This window comes from Artibeus jamaicensis, unplaced genomic scaffold, assembly GCF_021234435.1.
Source record: "Artibeus jamaicensis isolate MK-2021 breed Jamaican fruit bat unplaced genomic scaffold, CSHL_Jam_final contig_1998, whole genome shotgun sequence".
NCBI lineage: Eukaryota > Metazoa > Chordata > Mammalia > Chiroptera > Phyllostomidae > Artibeus > Artibeus jamaicensis.
Window position 1 is genome coordinate 9,196,205 of NW_026521407.1, and position 14,342 is coordinate 9,210,546.

General features: G+C 48.3%; 1 protein-coding gene across 1 annotated transcript; it reads left to right on the plus strand.

The window, feature by feature from the left end:
- The first annotated feature begins 228 nt into the window (after positions 1 to 228).
- On the plus strand, positions 229 to 7,560 carry DYNLL2 (dynein light chain LC8-type 2). Its single transcript, XM_037163704.2, has 3 exons — positions 229 to 511; positions 3,500 to 3,638; positions 5,606 to 7,560. The coding sequence occupies exons 2-3, from the start codon at positions 3,507 to 3,509 to the stop codon at positions 5,741 to 5,743; spliced, it is 270 nt and encodes an 89-aa protein (XP_037019599.1). The 5' UTR covers positions 229 to 511; positions 3,500 to 3,506; the 3' UTR covers positions 5,744 to 7,560.
- Positions 7,561 to 14,342: the final 6,782 nt, after the last annotated feature.

Genomic DNA, 14,342 nt, shown 5'->3' on the forward strand with positions numbered 1-14,342 from the left:
CATTCTTTTTTCTCTCACGGCCACAACGCCCTCCCCCACCCTTTCCAGCTCCCCTCTCCCTACCCCCTCTCCCCGCCCCGAAGCATTGTGGGAGGAAACAAGATGTGGGGCGAGAGCGGCGCGGGGAGAAGCCCGCAGTGCGGGGCCTGGAGAGCGCAGCCAATGGAGAGCGCGGACGGCGGCGCGCGCGGCGGGAGGGGGGGCGGGGGCGGGGCGCTATTTCAGTGGGGGCCGAGCGTTGGTCGCTCTCGGCGGCGGAGCTGATCGGAGCTGCGAGGTGTCTGCGCGGAGCAGGCAGGCGGGCCCGCCGGAGCGAGGAGGCGTGAGAGCGGCCGGGGAAGCTCGAAGGGCGGACGGCGGCGGCGAGCGCTCGGCCCGGTGCTGCGGAAGCGGGAGACCGCCCCGGCGGCGGCTGCTGCAGGAGTAGCCGGAGGGACACCGCCCCTGCCTTCGTCCTGCCTCAGGCCATCGCTGCTCTCCCGGGGCCTCGCGCGGACTCGCCTGCGTGAAGGTAAGCGGTGGGTGGGGGCGCCCCTGGGGCGGTAGACCGCGCCGGTCGAGTGCGGCCCTACGAGCGGTGCCCCTCAGGCCTCGTCTACCCACGCGGGGCCGGGAGAAGGGCTGGCTTCGGCGTGACGCCCCCGGCGTCCCTCGCTTCCGGAGCTGCGCCACCCTGTGTCCTCGCGACCCTCGGGGCGGGCCTGGAGGCCCTGGGTGCGGGGGTGCGGTTCTCGTCTCCCCCGGGAGTCTCCCTGCGCTGCGTGGAGGCTTCTAGTGTTTGGGGCCGAGGGGGTGGGGTGGAGAGGGCTCGGGCGTGACGCGGCTCCTCCTGCCGTCTCCGCCACCACCGCCACCACCACCGCCACCCTCTGGGGCGCCCTTCCTGCGGTGAGGACGCCCAGTCAGTCCGGCGCTGCTCCAGGCCGGACGGGGGAGGGCGGCTGACCTGCCGTGGCGGAGGTGGAGTGGCGGGTGCTTGCTCATTCACCTGGTGCTGGCCTTCTGGGGGGTGGGGTGGTGGAAGGATATATATAAATACATATATATATATTTTTTTGGGGGGGGTCGCAAAACCGAGGACAGAGGATGGGGTCTGTGCTGAATGGCCTCTTCGCTCTTGAAAGGAGCTCCTGGCTCGTGACTGAGGCAGCTGGCCAGGGGCCCTCAGGTCATCCTTTTCTGGAGGCCCAGGTGCCTCGCTTTTTTTTCCAGCAGGGAGGAGCTAGGTCGGGCACCTCCCAATCCTTTTCTCACTGGCACCTTGGACTGGGGAGGTTCGGGCTGGGCCTCACCTCTCAGACGCCTGGGGTGCCCCCGAGGTGAAGAATCGTGGCATTGTAGTCACAAGACCAACGTTATGTAACTGCAGGCTCCCTCTTGTAGAGTAAGGTGGCTTTTAATTACTGTGATAAAGTAGTTCTTTTGCACTTTGGGGTTGAGGCAGTGCAGCAAGGTGAGCTTGTTGGGAAAGGGTGCTAATGTCTAACCCGGCCCCACTTCCACCCTGGGTTGATAAACAGGGTCCCCTTCTTAGTGTAGCTCCTTCAGGAGCTGGTGTAGAAGGCCAAGTGACACTAGTTTTCTTCACATGTAAAGAGCGTTATAATAGCACGTTCTACCTGTACTGCTCTGATACCATTGCTTAAATTCACACAAGTTGCCTCATTTACCTTATTTTTAAAAAGCATTGGTTTTTAAAAAGATGTTGATTTGCCCAAGGTCATATAGATGGCTGTGAACGGGGTTCTCCGGACCTTTCTCCAGCACCAGGCAACGCTCACACACTCCTCGAGGCTCTGACTTTACCCTCAGGATGTGGGGGCAGAGGGTGCTGGTCCACTAATCCTGGGCTCTGCCAGCCTCTGTGGAAGTAGAACCAGCCCTGCTTAGGTTGGCAGTGCCACACACAGGTGCTGTGGGTTCAGTCAAGGGCTGCCTGACTGGCAGCTGGCCTGCATGCATTTTTTTTTTTTGTCTCTGGTACAGGCTAAAAGGGTATGAGTTCTGTTTCCCTTTCAGCCCACCCAGTCCACAGGCTGGTGTGGACTCAGATCAGGATAGTCTGAAATGATACCAGGGAACTCACCTTGATTGTGTAGCCTTTCATCAGACAGGGCTGGAATGACAGCATTTTAGTCCACTGGGCTGGGCCACACAGTTGTATTTTGGGGGATGGGGCATGGGAAGGGGTGGATTGTTACTTCCCTGTGTGACAGGACTGTGGTCAAGGACAGAGGATAGGATTTTGCAGCTCATGTCCTTTATTCCTGCAAAGCGCTCTCACTTGCCTGCAGACTGCCAGGGAGGTTCTGGCCATCCCTCCTCAGATTCCTGTCATCCTAGGAAGGGACCATGCAGAGTCTACCCCAGAAATCTGTAGGTTGCTGTAGGATGAATACCTTGGTTTAGATGGCAGAATTATGAAAAAGGGAAATTAAAATAATAATTTTTTGTTACCTCTCACCACTGGGCACTGATTAGCCTAGGTGTTAGTAACATTTTTTGGTGAAAGTCCAAATAGTAAATATTGCAGGTTTTGTAGGCAGTACAGTGTCTTGAAGTTACTAAACTCTGTCATTGTAAAGTGTTTCTTTAAAACTTTATTTGCAAAAACAGGTGGCAGGCTGAATTTAGCCAGTGGGACAGATCCCTGTATAGACTGTCCTTGTTTGCAGGTGTTCTTGCGTACTTTTTTTTCAATGAGTTGTTTTTCTTTTTTAAGATTTTATTTATTTATTTTTAGACACAGGAGAAGGAAAGGAGAAAGAGAGACAGACGTGTGTCCTGACTGGGAATTGAACCAGCGACCCTTTGGTTCACAGGCCTGTGCTCAATCCACTGAGCTATACCAGCCAGGGCCTGTTCTTGTATACTTTTAATTAATCCTTATAACAACCCCTGATAGCCACCCTCATTGTTTAAATAGAAGTAATCAAATGCAGAAAAACTCAGTGACTTGTCCAAACCCACAAGAGTTCATAGTCAGGTCTGGTGATTCCTATCCTGTCTTCTTTCTACTATGATACTGGTGATGTAATAATGGTCATTAAATCAAGGACTTACTATCTTCAGGTGTTGATGCCACCTGGTTTGCCCTCAGGATAATCCTGCAGGTCCCCTGTTTAAGGTGATGGCATGAAAACACAAAGGTTATTTGCCTAAGGACACAGCTAGCAGGTGATGTATTGTAGTATCTTGATTATTGGTGCCATTCAAGATAGCAGAAATAGATTATATTTAGAGTTAGAAAATCCTCACTTTATGATAAAAATTGGTGGTTTATTATATTTGTGTTACTGTTTATCTTGTATTTCCCAGGCTTGGGGACCATGTCTTGGTTAAAAGCTTGTGAGCTCCCTCTCCTTTTGCCTCTTGTCCCTGTCTTCTGTTGCCCTTTCCTCTGGTACTCCCCTCTCCCACTGAGGCCCCACAACCAATGCTAATGTTCATTGTTCGGAGTCATGGGGTTGTCAGCCTTACCTCTTTGTTTCTCCTGCAGTGTCACAATGTCTGACCGTAAGGCAGTGATCAAGAACGCAGACATGTCTGAGGACATGCAACAGGATGCCGTTGACTGTGCCACGCAGGCTATGGAGAAGTACAACATAGAGAAGGACATTGCTGCCTATATCAAGAAGGTGCACTGGGAGTGCTGTGGCTGGTGACTGGGGTGGGGATAGGCAGCTGAGCTGTACCCCTCGGAAGGCTGAAGCTGAGGACATAGAAAATCAGCTATACCCACACAAACAAAATCCTAGGAACTTGCAAAACAGATAGATTAGGGAGTGATTATTAATTGCCAAATAATTTACCTTAGGCATTCTTAATAGGAACTCTGCTTGTGTGTGTGTGTGTGTGTGTGTGTGTGTGTGTGTGTGTTTACAGATAATTGTGTCACTGCAGGAGATCAGGGAGAGAAGCTTCAGGATTAAATATAACTGGCCCAATTCAGAACTATTCAAAATGAACACCAAGGATATTTGAATGGATAATATAAGACAGTATACTAATTTTCAGGGAACTCCATCAGTTAAAGTGGTGTATCTATAATAATACTCATCATTATTATGATGTAGGAGGTTTCCTTGTATTTCTCTTAAAAAAGACTCAGGAGAAAAACACATAAAAATAAACAATAAAAAGGATTCAGGTATTGCATCATGCCCTTTTCCCCTACCTTCTTAAGAAAAGGGTGGGCCTAAATATATAGTTTTTTAAAAGTGGATGAGCAATATTGAAGCAATGGGTTTAGTTCCTAAAAAATTCCTAAGTGAATGGGTGAATGGATATGGTAAACATGGTGAGGAATCAGCTGTGCTAGAAGTGAGAAGTGGTACACAGGGCCCCTGATCCCGAGTCAGGACCCATGTCCATTGGTGGCATAGTCCTAGTTTTCAATATTCTCAGCTCTCTGACATCCCAAGAAGGATGCCTAAGTAGTGGCATTCTGGTCTATAGAGGTGGTTGCTGAGTTTAACAGAACTCTGCTTTCCTACCTAAATGGGTGGGATGAGAACAGGAGACTCTGGAATTCCGCAAGACTGAATATAGAGCCAGCAAGGCTCCTGGGCATGCCAGCTCCTTGCTGAGTGATTGCCTTGCTGTCCTGTCCAAGGAGAGAATCATGGACTCTCAGAGTCAGAAAAATCCTATATGTGGTCCAGCTTTCTTGTGTTGCTGGTGGGACAAATGAGACCTAGGAAAGTGACTGTGGCTCTCCTAAGTTATGGAGTCTTGAGTCAGGATTAAAGCTGGGTTTGGTAATGCATGCCTTTTCCACTTTTCCATGTTCTTAATACTTTTTGGAGTCATGCTGTGGGAATTGTGAGGAGGCCAAACAAGTTGTATCTTGAGCCTTAGGGTAGGCAGCATTGCAGGGCTTATGTGGTCTATTGCCCTTTCATGGCTATGGCAGTATGCATCTAGAACTGAGCCATTGGTTTCCTACTTGCATCCACAGGGTGACAGGGAGCTGCCTGTTGGATTAGGTCACATGGATTTCCTAGGTGGCTTTGGTGCTGTACTTTTGCCTCAGAGAGAGAGGAGGGAATTGCCTTGATCTCATGTCTAAGGTCCTTGTTCTGGTGCTTACAGCCCACACATTGCCTGGCACACAAGAATGCCTTTAATATTGACTTACACAGAGTTGCTTCCTGGTACTCCTGACCTTTGGTCCCTGTTTTGCTCTGGTGTCTTGGTATTTGGCATTTGGAAATACTGGTTTAGTAATGTGGAAGATGGTGGCCAGTCAGTGAGGTTGCCCATGCTGTTTTACTCATGCTGCATAGCACTGGATTGGATTGGTTGACTCTTCTCTGATTCCTCTGCTGAAGAGTCACAGGATGGGCTGTTGAATAGAGTAGCTAGAGGGAGGAGAGATGATCAGGGTGTAATGTGCTAGAGAGAAATAGTGGAGCCTTTGTGGTGGTACATTATTAATGAGGGAAGGAGTGTCCCTGCCAGCCTTAGAACCTGAGCTCCTGAGGTTCAGGGAGCTGAGGGCTGGGCTGGGGGCGATAACTAAACTGACCAGACTCCCATTCTGATTTCTCGTCCTCTGGTTGTCCTAATCACCTTTCTTCTCTCCCTTTTATTTTTCTTTCAGGAATTTGACAAGAAATACAACCCTACCTGGCATTGTATCGTGGGCCGAAATTTTGGCAGCTACGTTACACACGAGACAAAGCACTTCATCTATTTTTACTTGGGTCAAGTTGCAATCCTCCTCTTCAAGTCAGGCTAGGTGGCTGCAGGGAAGGTGTCAGTGGCGGCGGCAGCAGCGATGGCAAGCAGATGACGTTGCTGGGACTATTTTGCACTGGGGCCAGCATCAGGATGTCCTCACCAATGGCTGTGCTACTGCATGGACTGTATACTCGATTTCATGTGTATGTCGCAGTAAACAAAACCAAACTTCTTTCTGTTTAGTTGCCTGGGGAAGAAGGCTGCTTTACATTTATTTTTCAAAACTTAAAACAAATTTTTTTGGTTGTATTGCACTAGGAAATCTCTCCCACCTCTCCCTTTTCCCTTTCTCTCTCTATATAAAATAAACCGTAAAAAAAAGAGCCACTAAGACCAGGAAGGCTGGGGAAAAGAAATCAGTTTCTGGAGGTGGAACTAAAACTGTGCAGCTGCCTCTTCTGCTTTGGGAGGGCCAGGGATGCTGCAGGGGGACAGTGTTAGGATCAACAAGGAGAGAGGGGATAGGAAGGAGGGCAGGGGGATTGATCTAGTACCAGGGAGACTATTCCACTGAACTGTGATTCCAGGGCTTGGGATAGAAGGTGGGGTTGGAAGGGTGGATTTTTGAAGGGGCCCTGAGACGTGTTTGTCTGTGATGTGTGGGAGTGGGGAGCAGATTTGTCTTGGTGTCTTTGTCAGAAGAGTTTCTAAGTAAGGGCTTTGTCTTTGTGGATTATCTTTTATTCTTCCTGCCAGAGTTCGTGCTAGGAGGATGCTGGAGGTAGGGTTAGCTTGATGATTCTTTCTTCTCTACTTCTGTCTGCTCCCTGCTTAGTCCTTGGTTTTCTCATTCCTCTGGAGTTCTCTTAGAGCAGCCTCTGTTGGCTGACAAGAGAATATCTGGTGACCGTAGTTCCTTAGTTAGGTCTTAGCAATCAAACCAAATCAATGTCTCCCTGATTGTTCTCTGTGTACATCTGTGTGTGTGTGTGTGTGTCTTGGTTTGGGGTGGAGGGGAGGGAGGGGCAAGACAGTATGAAATCTCTAGGTATATGGGTAGATAGGGTGCCCAATTAGTTCTAAATGGGCCTTTATGTTAAAAAACATTTGTGGGTGAAGACACATGTTGCCCCCCTCAGCCATCTTGCCCAGACACTGCATGACCTATGGCTGGCTGCCCCCAGGAAGGTTTTAGGAGAATAGCCCACAGTGATATGGTCATGCTGCCTGCTGTCTGCTCTGGAGTTGGCTGTCAGTGGAGAGGGAAACTGACTTTGTGGATGATAAGAATGGAAGTGATAAAGGGCTGTGAGGGGCTTGGGAGGAAGTCTTGCAGTGATGAAGCCAGGTATCAGGAGATGAAGCAGGGCCACTAGTAGGAGATTTCCAAGGAGAATGCTGGGCAAATCTTGTCTGTTGATCAAATAGGGATGGATGGGGTGGCGGGGGGTGGGGGAAGTTATTGTTGGTTGAGCTGTTGATTCTTGTAAATTGCATTTAAAATAAAACTAGTGTATGGTTGACACTGGGGAAGGGAGGTTTGGGATCTAGCTCATTCTTTTTTCTTCAACTCCATCCTTGGGGCTGGTGGGGAGGCAGGAAAATGTCCCCACCCCAAGCCTTTAGTGTGTGCCGAGCTTGCTTTCTGTTGCTGATGGGAGGGTGGGGACTGGGATGGTGAGTGAGTTCCCTGTATCAGACCGTTTTATGAATGTCCAAATCTGTGTTTCCCCGGCCCTCCCAGACTTGCGTGGCCAGTTGGAAATGTCTGGTGTCTGTTCGTCTCTCCCTCATTTCTGGAGCTGGGGCTGAGACCCTGCCACATCTGTGCTCTGCATCCATGCCTCTTTTGGACATTAAAGGTTGATTGATGCATTTCCGAGCTGTTTGGGTTTCTTTGGGGCTAAAGGGGTTGGTCAGGTGGCAGTGGTGCCACACATGGGTGGGGCAGAAGGTATCTAGGGTGGAATAGAATGGGGGCTGAAGAGATAAGGCCAGGCAGAGAGATACTGATAAACCTGAATCAGGTTTTAATTGTAGGGCTTAGGGTTGGGTCCCTTATATGGCAGAAAACTAACCAGTAGCACTCATCCACAAGGTTTCTTAGGTCCCTGGGTAGAGATGGCCAGGTGTGCCACATTTTGGGTCCTTAATATAATAAATGCTGCCTTCCCAATTTACAGGTTCAGTTTCTAGGTTCAGAACGGCAGTTTGATGTTGCTGTACTGGACCTGTAGGAGCTGGCTTAGAACCTTCAACCAAAGCTCATATCCCTCATAATTCTCATTTGAGGTTTCCCTGAGACCTGAAGACTGTGTCTACTAGCTAAGTTCTGCTCTAGCAACTCAGAAATGGAAAAGCTGGGGGTCTTCAGAAAGATGGAAACTTTTGGTGAAACCTAGTAATTCTTTGATTCCTGGGCTCTCCTGGTTGTCCCACCTGGGGGCTCCTGCCCCAACATATCTGGAGAAGTCAGTAGTACTGAGGCACTTCTGAGAGTGTCTGCCCATTCCTGACCCTAAGCTCTGGGTATCTGGGCTTATGGCCACGTGTGTGGAGGTGTTAGAGAGCAGAGGTGATTTGTGCTCATTTCTATGATCAGTTATTCACTCAAAAACCTTTTACTGAGTTCTTAGGTACTTGGGCCTAGGATGCTACTCACACAAGAGAACAAGATAGGCAAGTTCTTTGCTTCTATGACATGCATGTTCTAATTGTTAGAGCAGATATATATGTTGATAAGCTTTCTTCAGTAGTCTTAACTGTACTATCAAGGAGATAAACTGGGCAGTGAGCTTTTGATTTTTGGAAGTAGGTCTGGAGAGTTCCTTCACATGGGAGGTTGGTGGGCTGGATCCTGGAGAGAAGGCTTTGTTTCTAGGGCAGCAAAGTCCTAAGGGAGGAAGACGAGGGGCTCTAGGACCCCAACTTCCATTCCTGCCTTTGCTGGTGTGGGCCACTTGACAGAGCTGGAACCTTGAAGTATGAGGCCAACAGTTGGTCTGTGATGGGTCTCTAGGGCTAAAACTCATCCTCTTCCTGCCTGAATGGGAGAGGCAGTCCAGGTGGCTTCTAGGGTCGATACATCCCTGCATAAGTAGTGCGTGGTGCTCATCTGAAAGGGCGATTCTGCAAGGCTTGCTGGAGAAGTTGAGTCCTGACCCTGTGGGGCCCAGGGTTGGGACAGGATGGGAGCATGGGTTACAGAGGGGGTGTGGAAGGCAGGCAGGAATTGTGGCATAGGGGAATGCACCCACTGTCAGAACTGTGGCCAGACCAAGACAGTGGAGTGTCAGTGTCCTACCTCTCACCCTGTTTTCCAATCATCTGAGGGATCCTTTTGACTGAACCGAAGTGAAAGGTGGATGGCAAGGCTGACTCAGGGCTGCAGTCTTTAGGGGTCGGCTCCCCTATGCCTAGAGGACAGAAAGGCGGAGAATGAATCTAAGGGGACCCACCAAACCAGTGTGGTAGGAAATTGTCTCTGTTGCTGTGGGCAACGTGCCTGTGTCTCTCCAGGACTCCAGAGTCCTCCAGCCTAGACCTAAGGCGTTGCTGTGCCCTAAACGATCCCCTTGCTTCCTTCAGGTCTTTACTCAAACACCTTTATCAGAGAGGTCTGTGGACATTCTATACGAAGTAGCACCTCTCACCATCACTATTAACTTTACCCATTTTAACTCAGCACAGCACCTGCCAATGCTTGACGTATTTGTTGATTTACTTGGTCTCCCACAACTAGAATATAAGCTCTGAAAGAACCGTTTTCCCTTTTCTTCACTGCTTTGGTCAAAGAAGAAGAGTGGCAGCCAGCCTGGGCAGCCCCTCTGCTTCAGGGAAGCTTGGCCTTTCCTGAAGACTTCTGCCTTTGGCCTCACTCCCCTTGCTGCCTCCAGCCCTGTTTGTTTGGGCAGCAGGAGTGAGTGGGTCCCCCTGCCCACAAGTGCGTGCCCCACTTCCTTGCCAACTGTGGAAGAACGAAAGTGTTCATAAAGGACATTTTATTTTTAAAGCATTTCAGTTGGCTTATGTCTTTGAACCCTCTGAGCACCACTTTGAGCTAGGTCCAGCAGCCATTATTAGCCAGATTTCTGGATAAACAGGGTAAGCAGCGTGCCAAAGCCCGGGTAGTGGGTAGTGCTGCTGGAGCCAGGCACTGTGCTGGGTTTGACAGGGACTCACTGACATTCCTCGAGATTTAGGCCCAGCCCTCTGAGTTTAGGACTGGCTCCCTGGTTTCACTGATGTTCCCTTTCTTGGGTTCTGCTTCAGCAAGGGTAAGGATAATTCCCTGTCCCTCCCTCCCTTCTCACTCCTCCAGTCTCCTAAGGATCCAGGAGCTGCCCCTTCCTCCTTGAGGTCTCATGAGAGGGAGGGGTGAGTCTTCTGGACTTAGGAAGGAGAGAGAGCAGACTCCTAAATCTGTGACCTCTTAGGCTTCCCCATAACTAAAGGGACAGCCTTCTTACCACCCTGGTAACAAGGAGTGACAGTGCCTGCGGAAGAGCGCAAGTGTACTTGTATGTGTATCTTTGGGATGCGCTGGGCTGGTGTCCACACCAGTGTACACGCATACTCCTATGCACAGGCTGCTGCTGTGCCAATGGAGAGAGGTTCCGAAGAAAAGATCAAAGAGGACCCCAAGTCCCTACGCCTCTCCTTCCTTGCTTGGTCAAAACAAAGGTGGACACTGGTGATGCTACCGGACATTGCTGTCTTGGGCTTTGTGGAGAGAGGCCAACCATGCAAAAATAGCGTGGTGGTGTGGGTAGGACACAGGCTCTAGACTCAGAAGACCTAGGGTTGAGTCCCAGCTCCAACACCCACTGTCTGCATTTAAACAAGTCATTTGACCTCTCTGAGGCTCAATTTTCTTATTTGTAAAATGGGGTTAATACCTATCTACCCTGAACAGCTGTTACGAGGATACAAATGATATCGTATGTATGAAAGTGCTTTTGAAATTGGAAAACGATGATGATGATGAAGACACTGAAAGAATAATTCTGGGAAGCCAGGCTCCCTAAATTATCCCACTTCACAGAGAAGGAAATTAAGAACCAAACAGGAAAAGAAACATATGTAAGGTCACGTGGATGTTTGGGACAATTGGGATATAGAACCTGGTTTCTTAACTGGCACACCAGGGCTGATCCTGGTTTGGGGTGATGGAGAGGACCAATTCATTACTAGATGCCGAGCCCCTACTGAATTGTGGAATGCCCTGTACAGCACTTGTACGTGGTGCTGGTGTACAGTTCGGTGGGTTTTAGTGTATTCAAAGAGTTGTGCAACCATCACATTTTCACTCCCAAAGAAGCCTTGTACTCATTTGCAATCAGTCTCCATTCCTCCCTTTCTCTAGCACCTGGAAACAACTAATCTCTGTCTCTATGAATTTGCCTATTATAGGCATTTCATATAAATGGAATTATACAATATATAGCCTTTTGTGTCTGGCTCCTTTCATTTAGCATGATGTTTTCGAGGTTCATCTGTGCTGTGCATTTATCACTACTTCATTCCGTTTTTAGGCCAACTAATATCCCACTGCATGTGTATTTCACATTTTATTTATTCATCATGTGTGTGATTTTGGGTTGGGTTGTTTACACTCTTTAGCTAGTGTGAATAGCTAGACACACGTCCACACAAAAACTTACATGTGAACCTTCATGTATAAGTTTTTGTGTGGATGTAGGTTTTCAAATTCTTGCGGCATTTTTGAGGGTCAGTTTCTATTTTTTAAAATCTGGATTGAAACGGGTAATTTTTTTCTGGAAAGGGTCAAATAGTAAATATGTTAGGTTTTGTGGGCCATATGCCCCAGCAAGTGCTGAACTGCAGTTGTAACATGAAAGCCGCCACAGACATTATGTAAACAAATGACTGTGGATACACTCCAGTGAAACGGGAAGCAGGCAGTGGGCCATGTTTGGACTGTGGCCTATAGTTTGTCGGCCCCTCATCTAGATGATTTTCTACATAATTCGATATTCCAAAACTACAAAAAGTGGAAATTCTCCTTCCCACCTCTGTCCTCCCGCCACAAATTTCCCTCCTTCAAAGCAATTCATGTTGTGAAATTTTGCATCTCCTTTCAGAGGCAGTTGATAAACAGCGCATTTTTGAGTGGTGTGTAAAGTTCCAATGTGTTATAGATAGGTTAATGAACATGCAGCGACCAATATGTCTGAAGGCTTAGCCTGAAACATGGAGCACTATTTCCAGAGTGTTGTGCTGACCTGCCCAATTGACTCCTCCGTCAGAATAATCTTTCGAACTCACGGGATTTTCCCAGGAATTTTGGGGACTATGTCTAATGAATACGTTGGTTGAACCCTTTTGGATCAAAAACAAGCTCTGACTCTCAAGGGACACAAGGTTCTTCTTGGGTACTTTTTGTGCTGATCAGAGTTCCACTAGAGAAACACAACCAGTAGGGTATAATTTTTTTTATCCATCACCTTTTATGTATCATCTATCATCTGTGCCATCCATCTGTCCATCTAGATTTGTGGTGAGAAATTGGCTTACCTGACTGTGGGGCTAGGTGGGCAGTTGTGGAATCCATGCTGCAGGCTGCAAAGAAAGTCAGGCTGGAAGCTCTTAGGAGCCGACTACAGTCCACAGGTGACTACAGCCTCAGGCCTCTCAGTGAGTTGGATCAGGTCGATCTGTGTTATCCAGGAAAATCTCCTTTACATGAAGCTAACTGACTGTAGATGTTAATCATATCTACAAAATACCTGCACAGCAACATCTAGATTACTGTTTGATTGAATATCTAGGTATCAGAGCCTAGTCGACACACAGAACTGATCCCAGTTCACACCTAGTCAATCTGGCACCTGTACATGTCTCCTTACACCACACTAAGGCTCCAAATAAAATCAATAACAAAGTCATACTTCCACTTAACATGGTACAGTTACCCTGCCTACAACAGAAAACGTGCTAACCCTTCTTTGCCTTTTGATTCAGAGGTGTGAGGAGCCCAAAATGACCAGGTGGCAGTCTAACTTCCAATTCGGCAGAATCAGTGTTGTGTCTCCTGGCGAGACCATTCCTCCCTTTGGAATGAAGACTAGCAGAGCTTAAGGTTGCAGGGATGGGAAGCAAAAAGTTTGCTAGCGGATACTAGTGAGAGGTGCCGTTTCATTCCCTCTCCTCCATTACTGGACCCATGGACCCTGCCTGGGGGAGAAACCACACCATACATGGGATGCTGATTTAGAGCATATACAATCTCCTGAAGGGTATTGCCCCAGCCCTGCAAGGTGTTGCCACCTAGCTGGTGCTGTAACTGGATCTTCAAAAGGCTATTCAACCCCTCTATCAAGTCAGCTACTGCAGGATAATGGGAAACATGGTAAGACCAGTAAATTCTGTGAACATGGGCCCTTTGCTGCACCTCATTTGCTGTGAAGTGAGTTCCTTCATTAGAAGCAGAGCTGTGTAAAATACCATGATGGTGGATACGGCATTCTGGAAGTCCACAGTAGTTTTCGCTGAAGCGTTACTTATAAGGAAAGCAAATCCATATCCAGAATGAGTTGTTGTAGTGAGAACAAAGCACTGCCCCTTCCATGATGGAAATAGTCCAATGTAATCAACCCGCCATGAGGTAGATGGCTGATCACCCGAGGGAATGGTGTCGGGTCTCAGTGTTGGTCTCTGTTGCAGGCAGATAGGGTTCTCAGCAGTGGCTTAGCTGGCTTGGCTTTGGTGAGTGGAAGTCCATGTTGCTGAGCCCATCAGTAACCTCCATCCCTGCCACCAGGCTACCTTGTTCATAAGCCAACGGGCAATGACAAGGGTGGCTGGGAAGAGGCTGACTGGTATCCATGGACCAGGTCATCCTATCCACTTGATTATTAAAATCCTCCAATGGAGAGGGCACATGGGACGCAAACACCTTCACATCCCTTGCCCATTTAGGGAGACCCACACCCTAGATTGTCGCCAATTTTGTGGTCATGTTCCTATCAAGTCCCTGACTATCCAGTCAGACCACTGACCAGAGCTCATGAATCAATATAGGTTTATGCTTTTGGCCATTTCTTTTCTAAGCACAATAAATACTTAGGTGCCCTACTGAAAGTTCTGCCCACTGGAAAGTTTTGCCTTCACCTCTGTCCTGCAGGGGTATCCTAGAGAGGGGCTGTGCCTGCCGCAGCTGCCCACTTGTGGGTGGTGCCTGTAGCAAGTTTCAAGTTTTCTCTTCCTCAGTCAACTGGTCACAGGGAAGTCCCCATGATGCCATGGGTTCAGGCTGGGAGAGCGGTTATATAAAAGAAATAGGGACTGTGGGCATTTGAGTTACTTCATCATACCAGAGAAAGACTGAACCAGCAGAAGATACCTATCTCCTATCCAGAACCACCAGCAATATGTAATAGACATACATGCACATATATAAAACTATTGATAATTATAATTATCAAAATATGATCCTAAAGATATATTAGGATAAATATATATAAAAATCCCTGAGAGAGGGAGACAGACAGACAGACAGAACTATTTGTTGCAAGCACCTGACCCTGTGCTTATGTGGGCTGGCTAGGCAAGTTTGAAATCACTAAACTAGCAGGTTGGGACTCTTTGGCAGGAGCTGAAGCTGCAGTCCACAGGCAGAATTTCTTCTTCCTCAG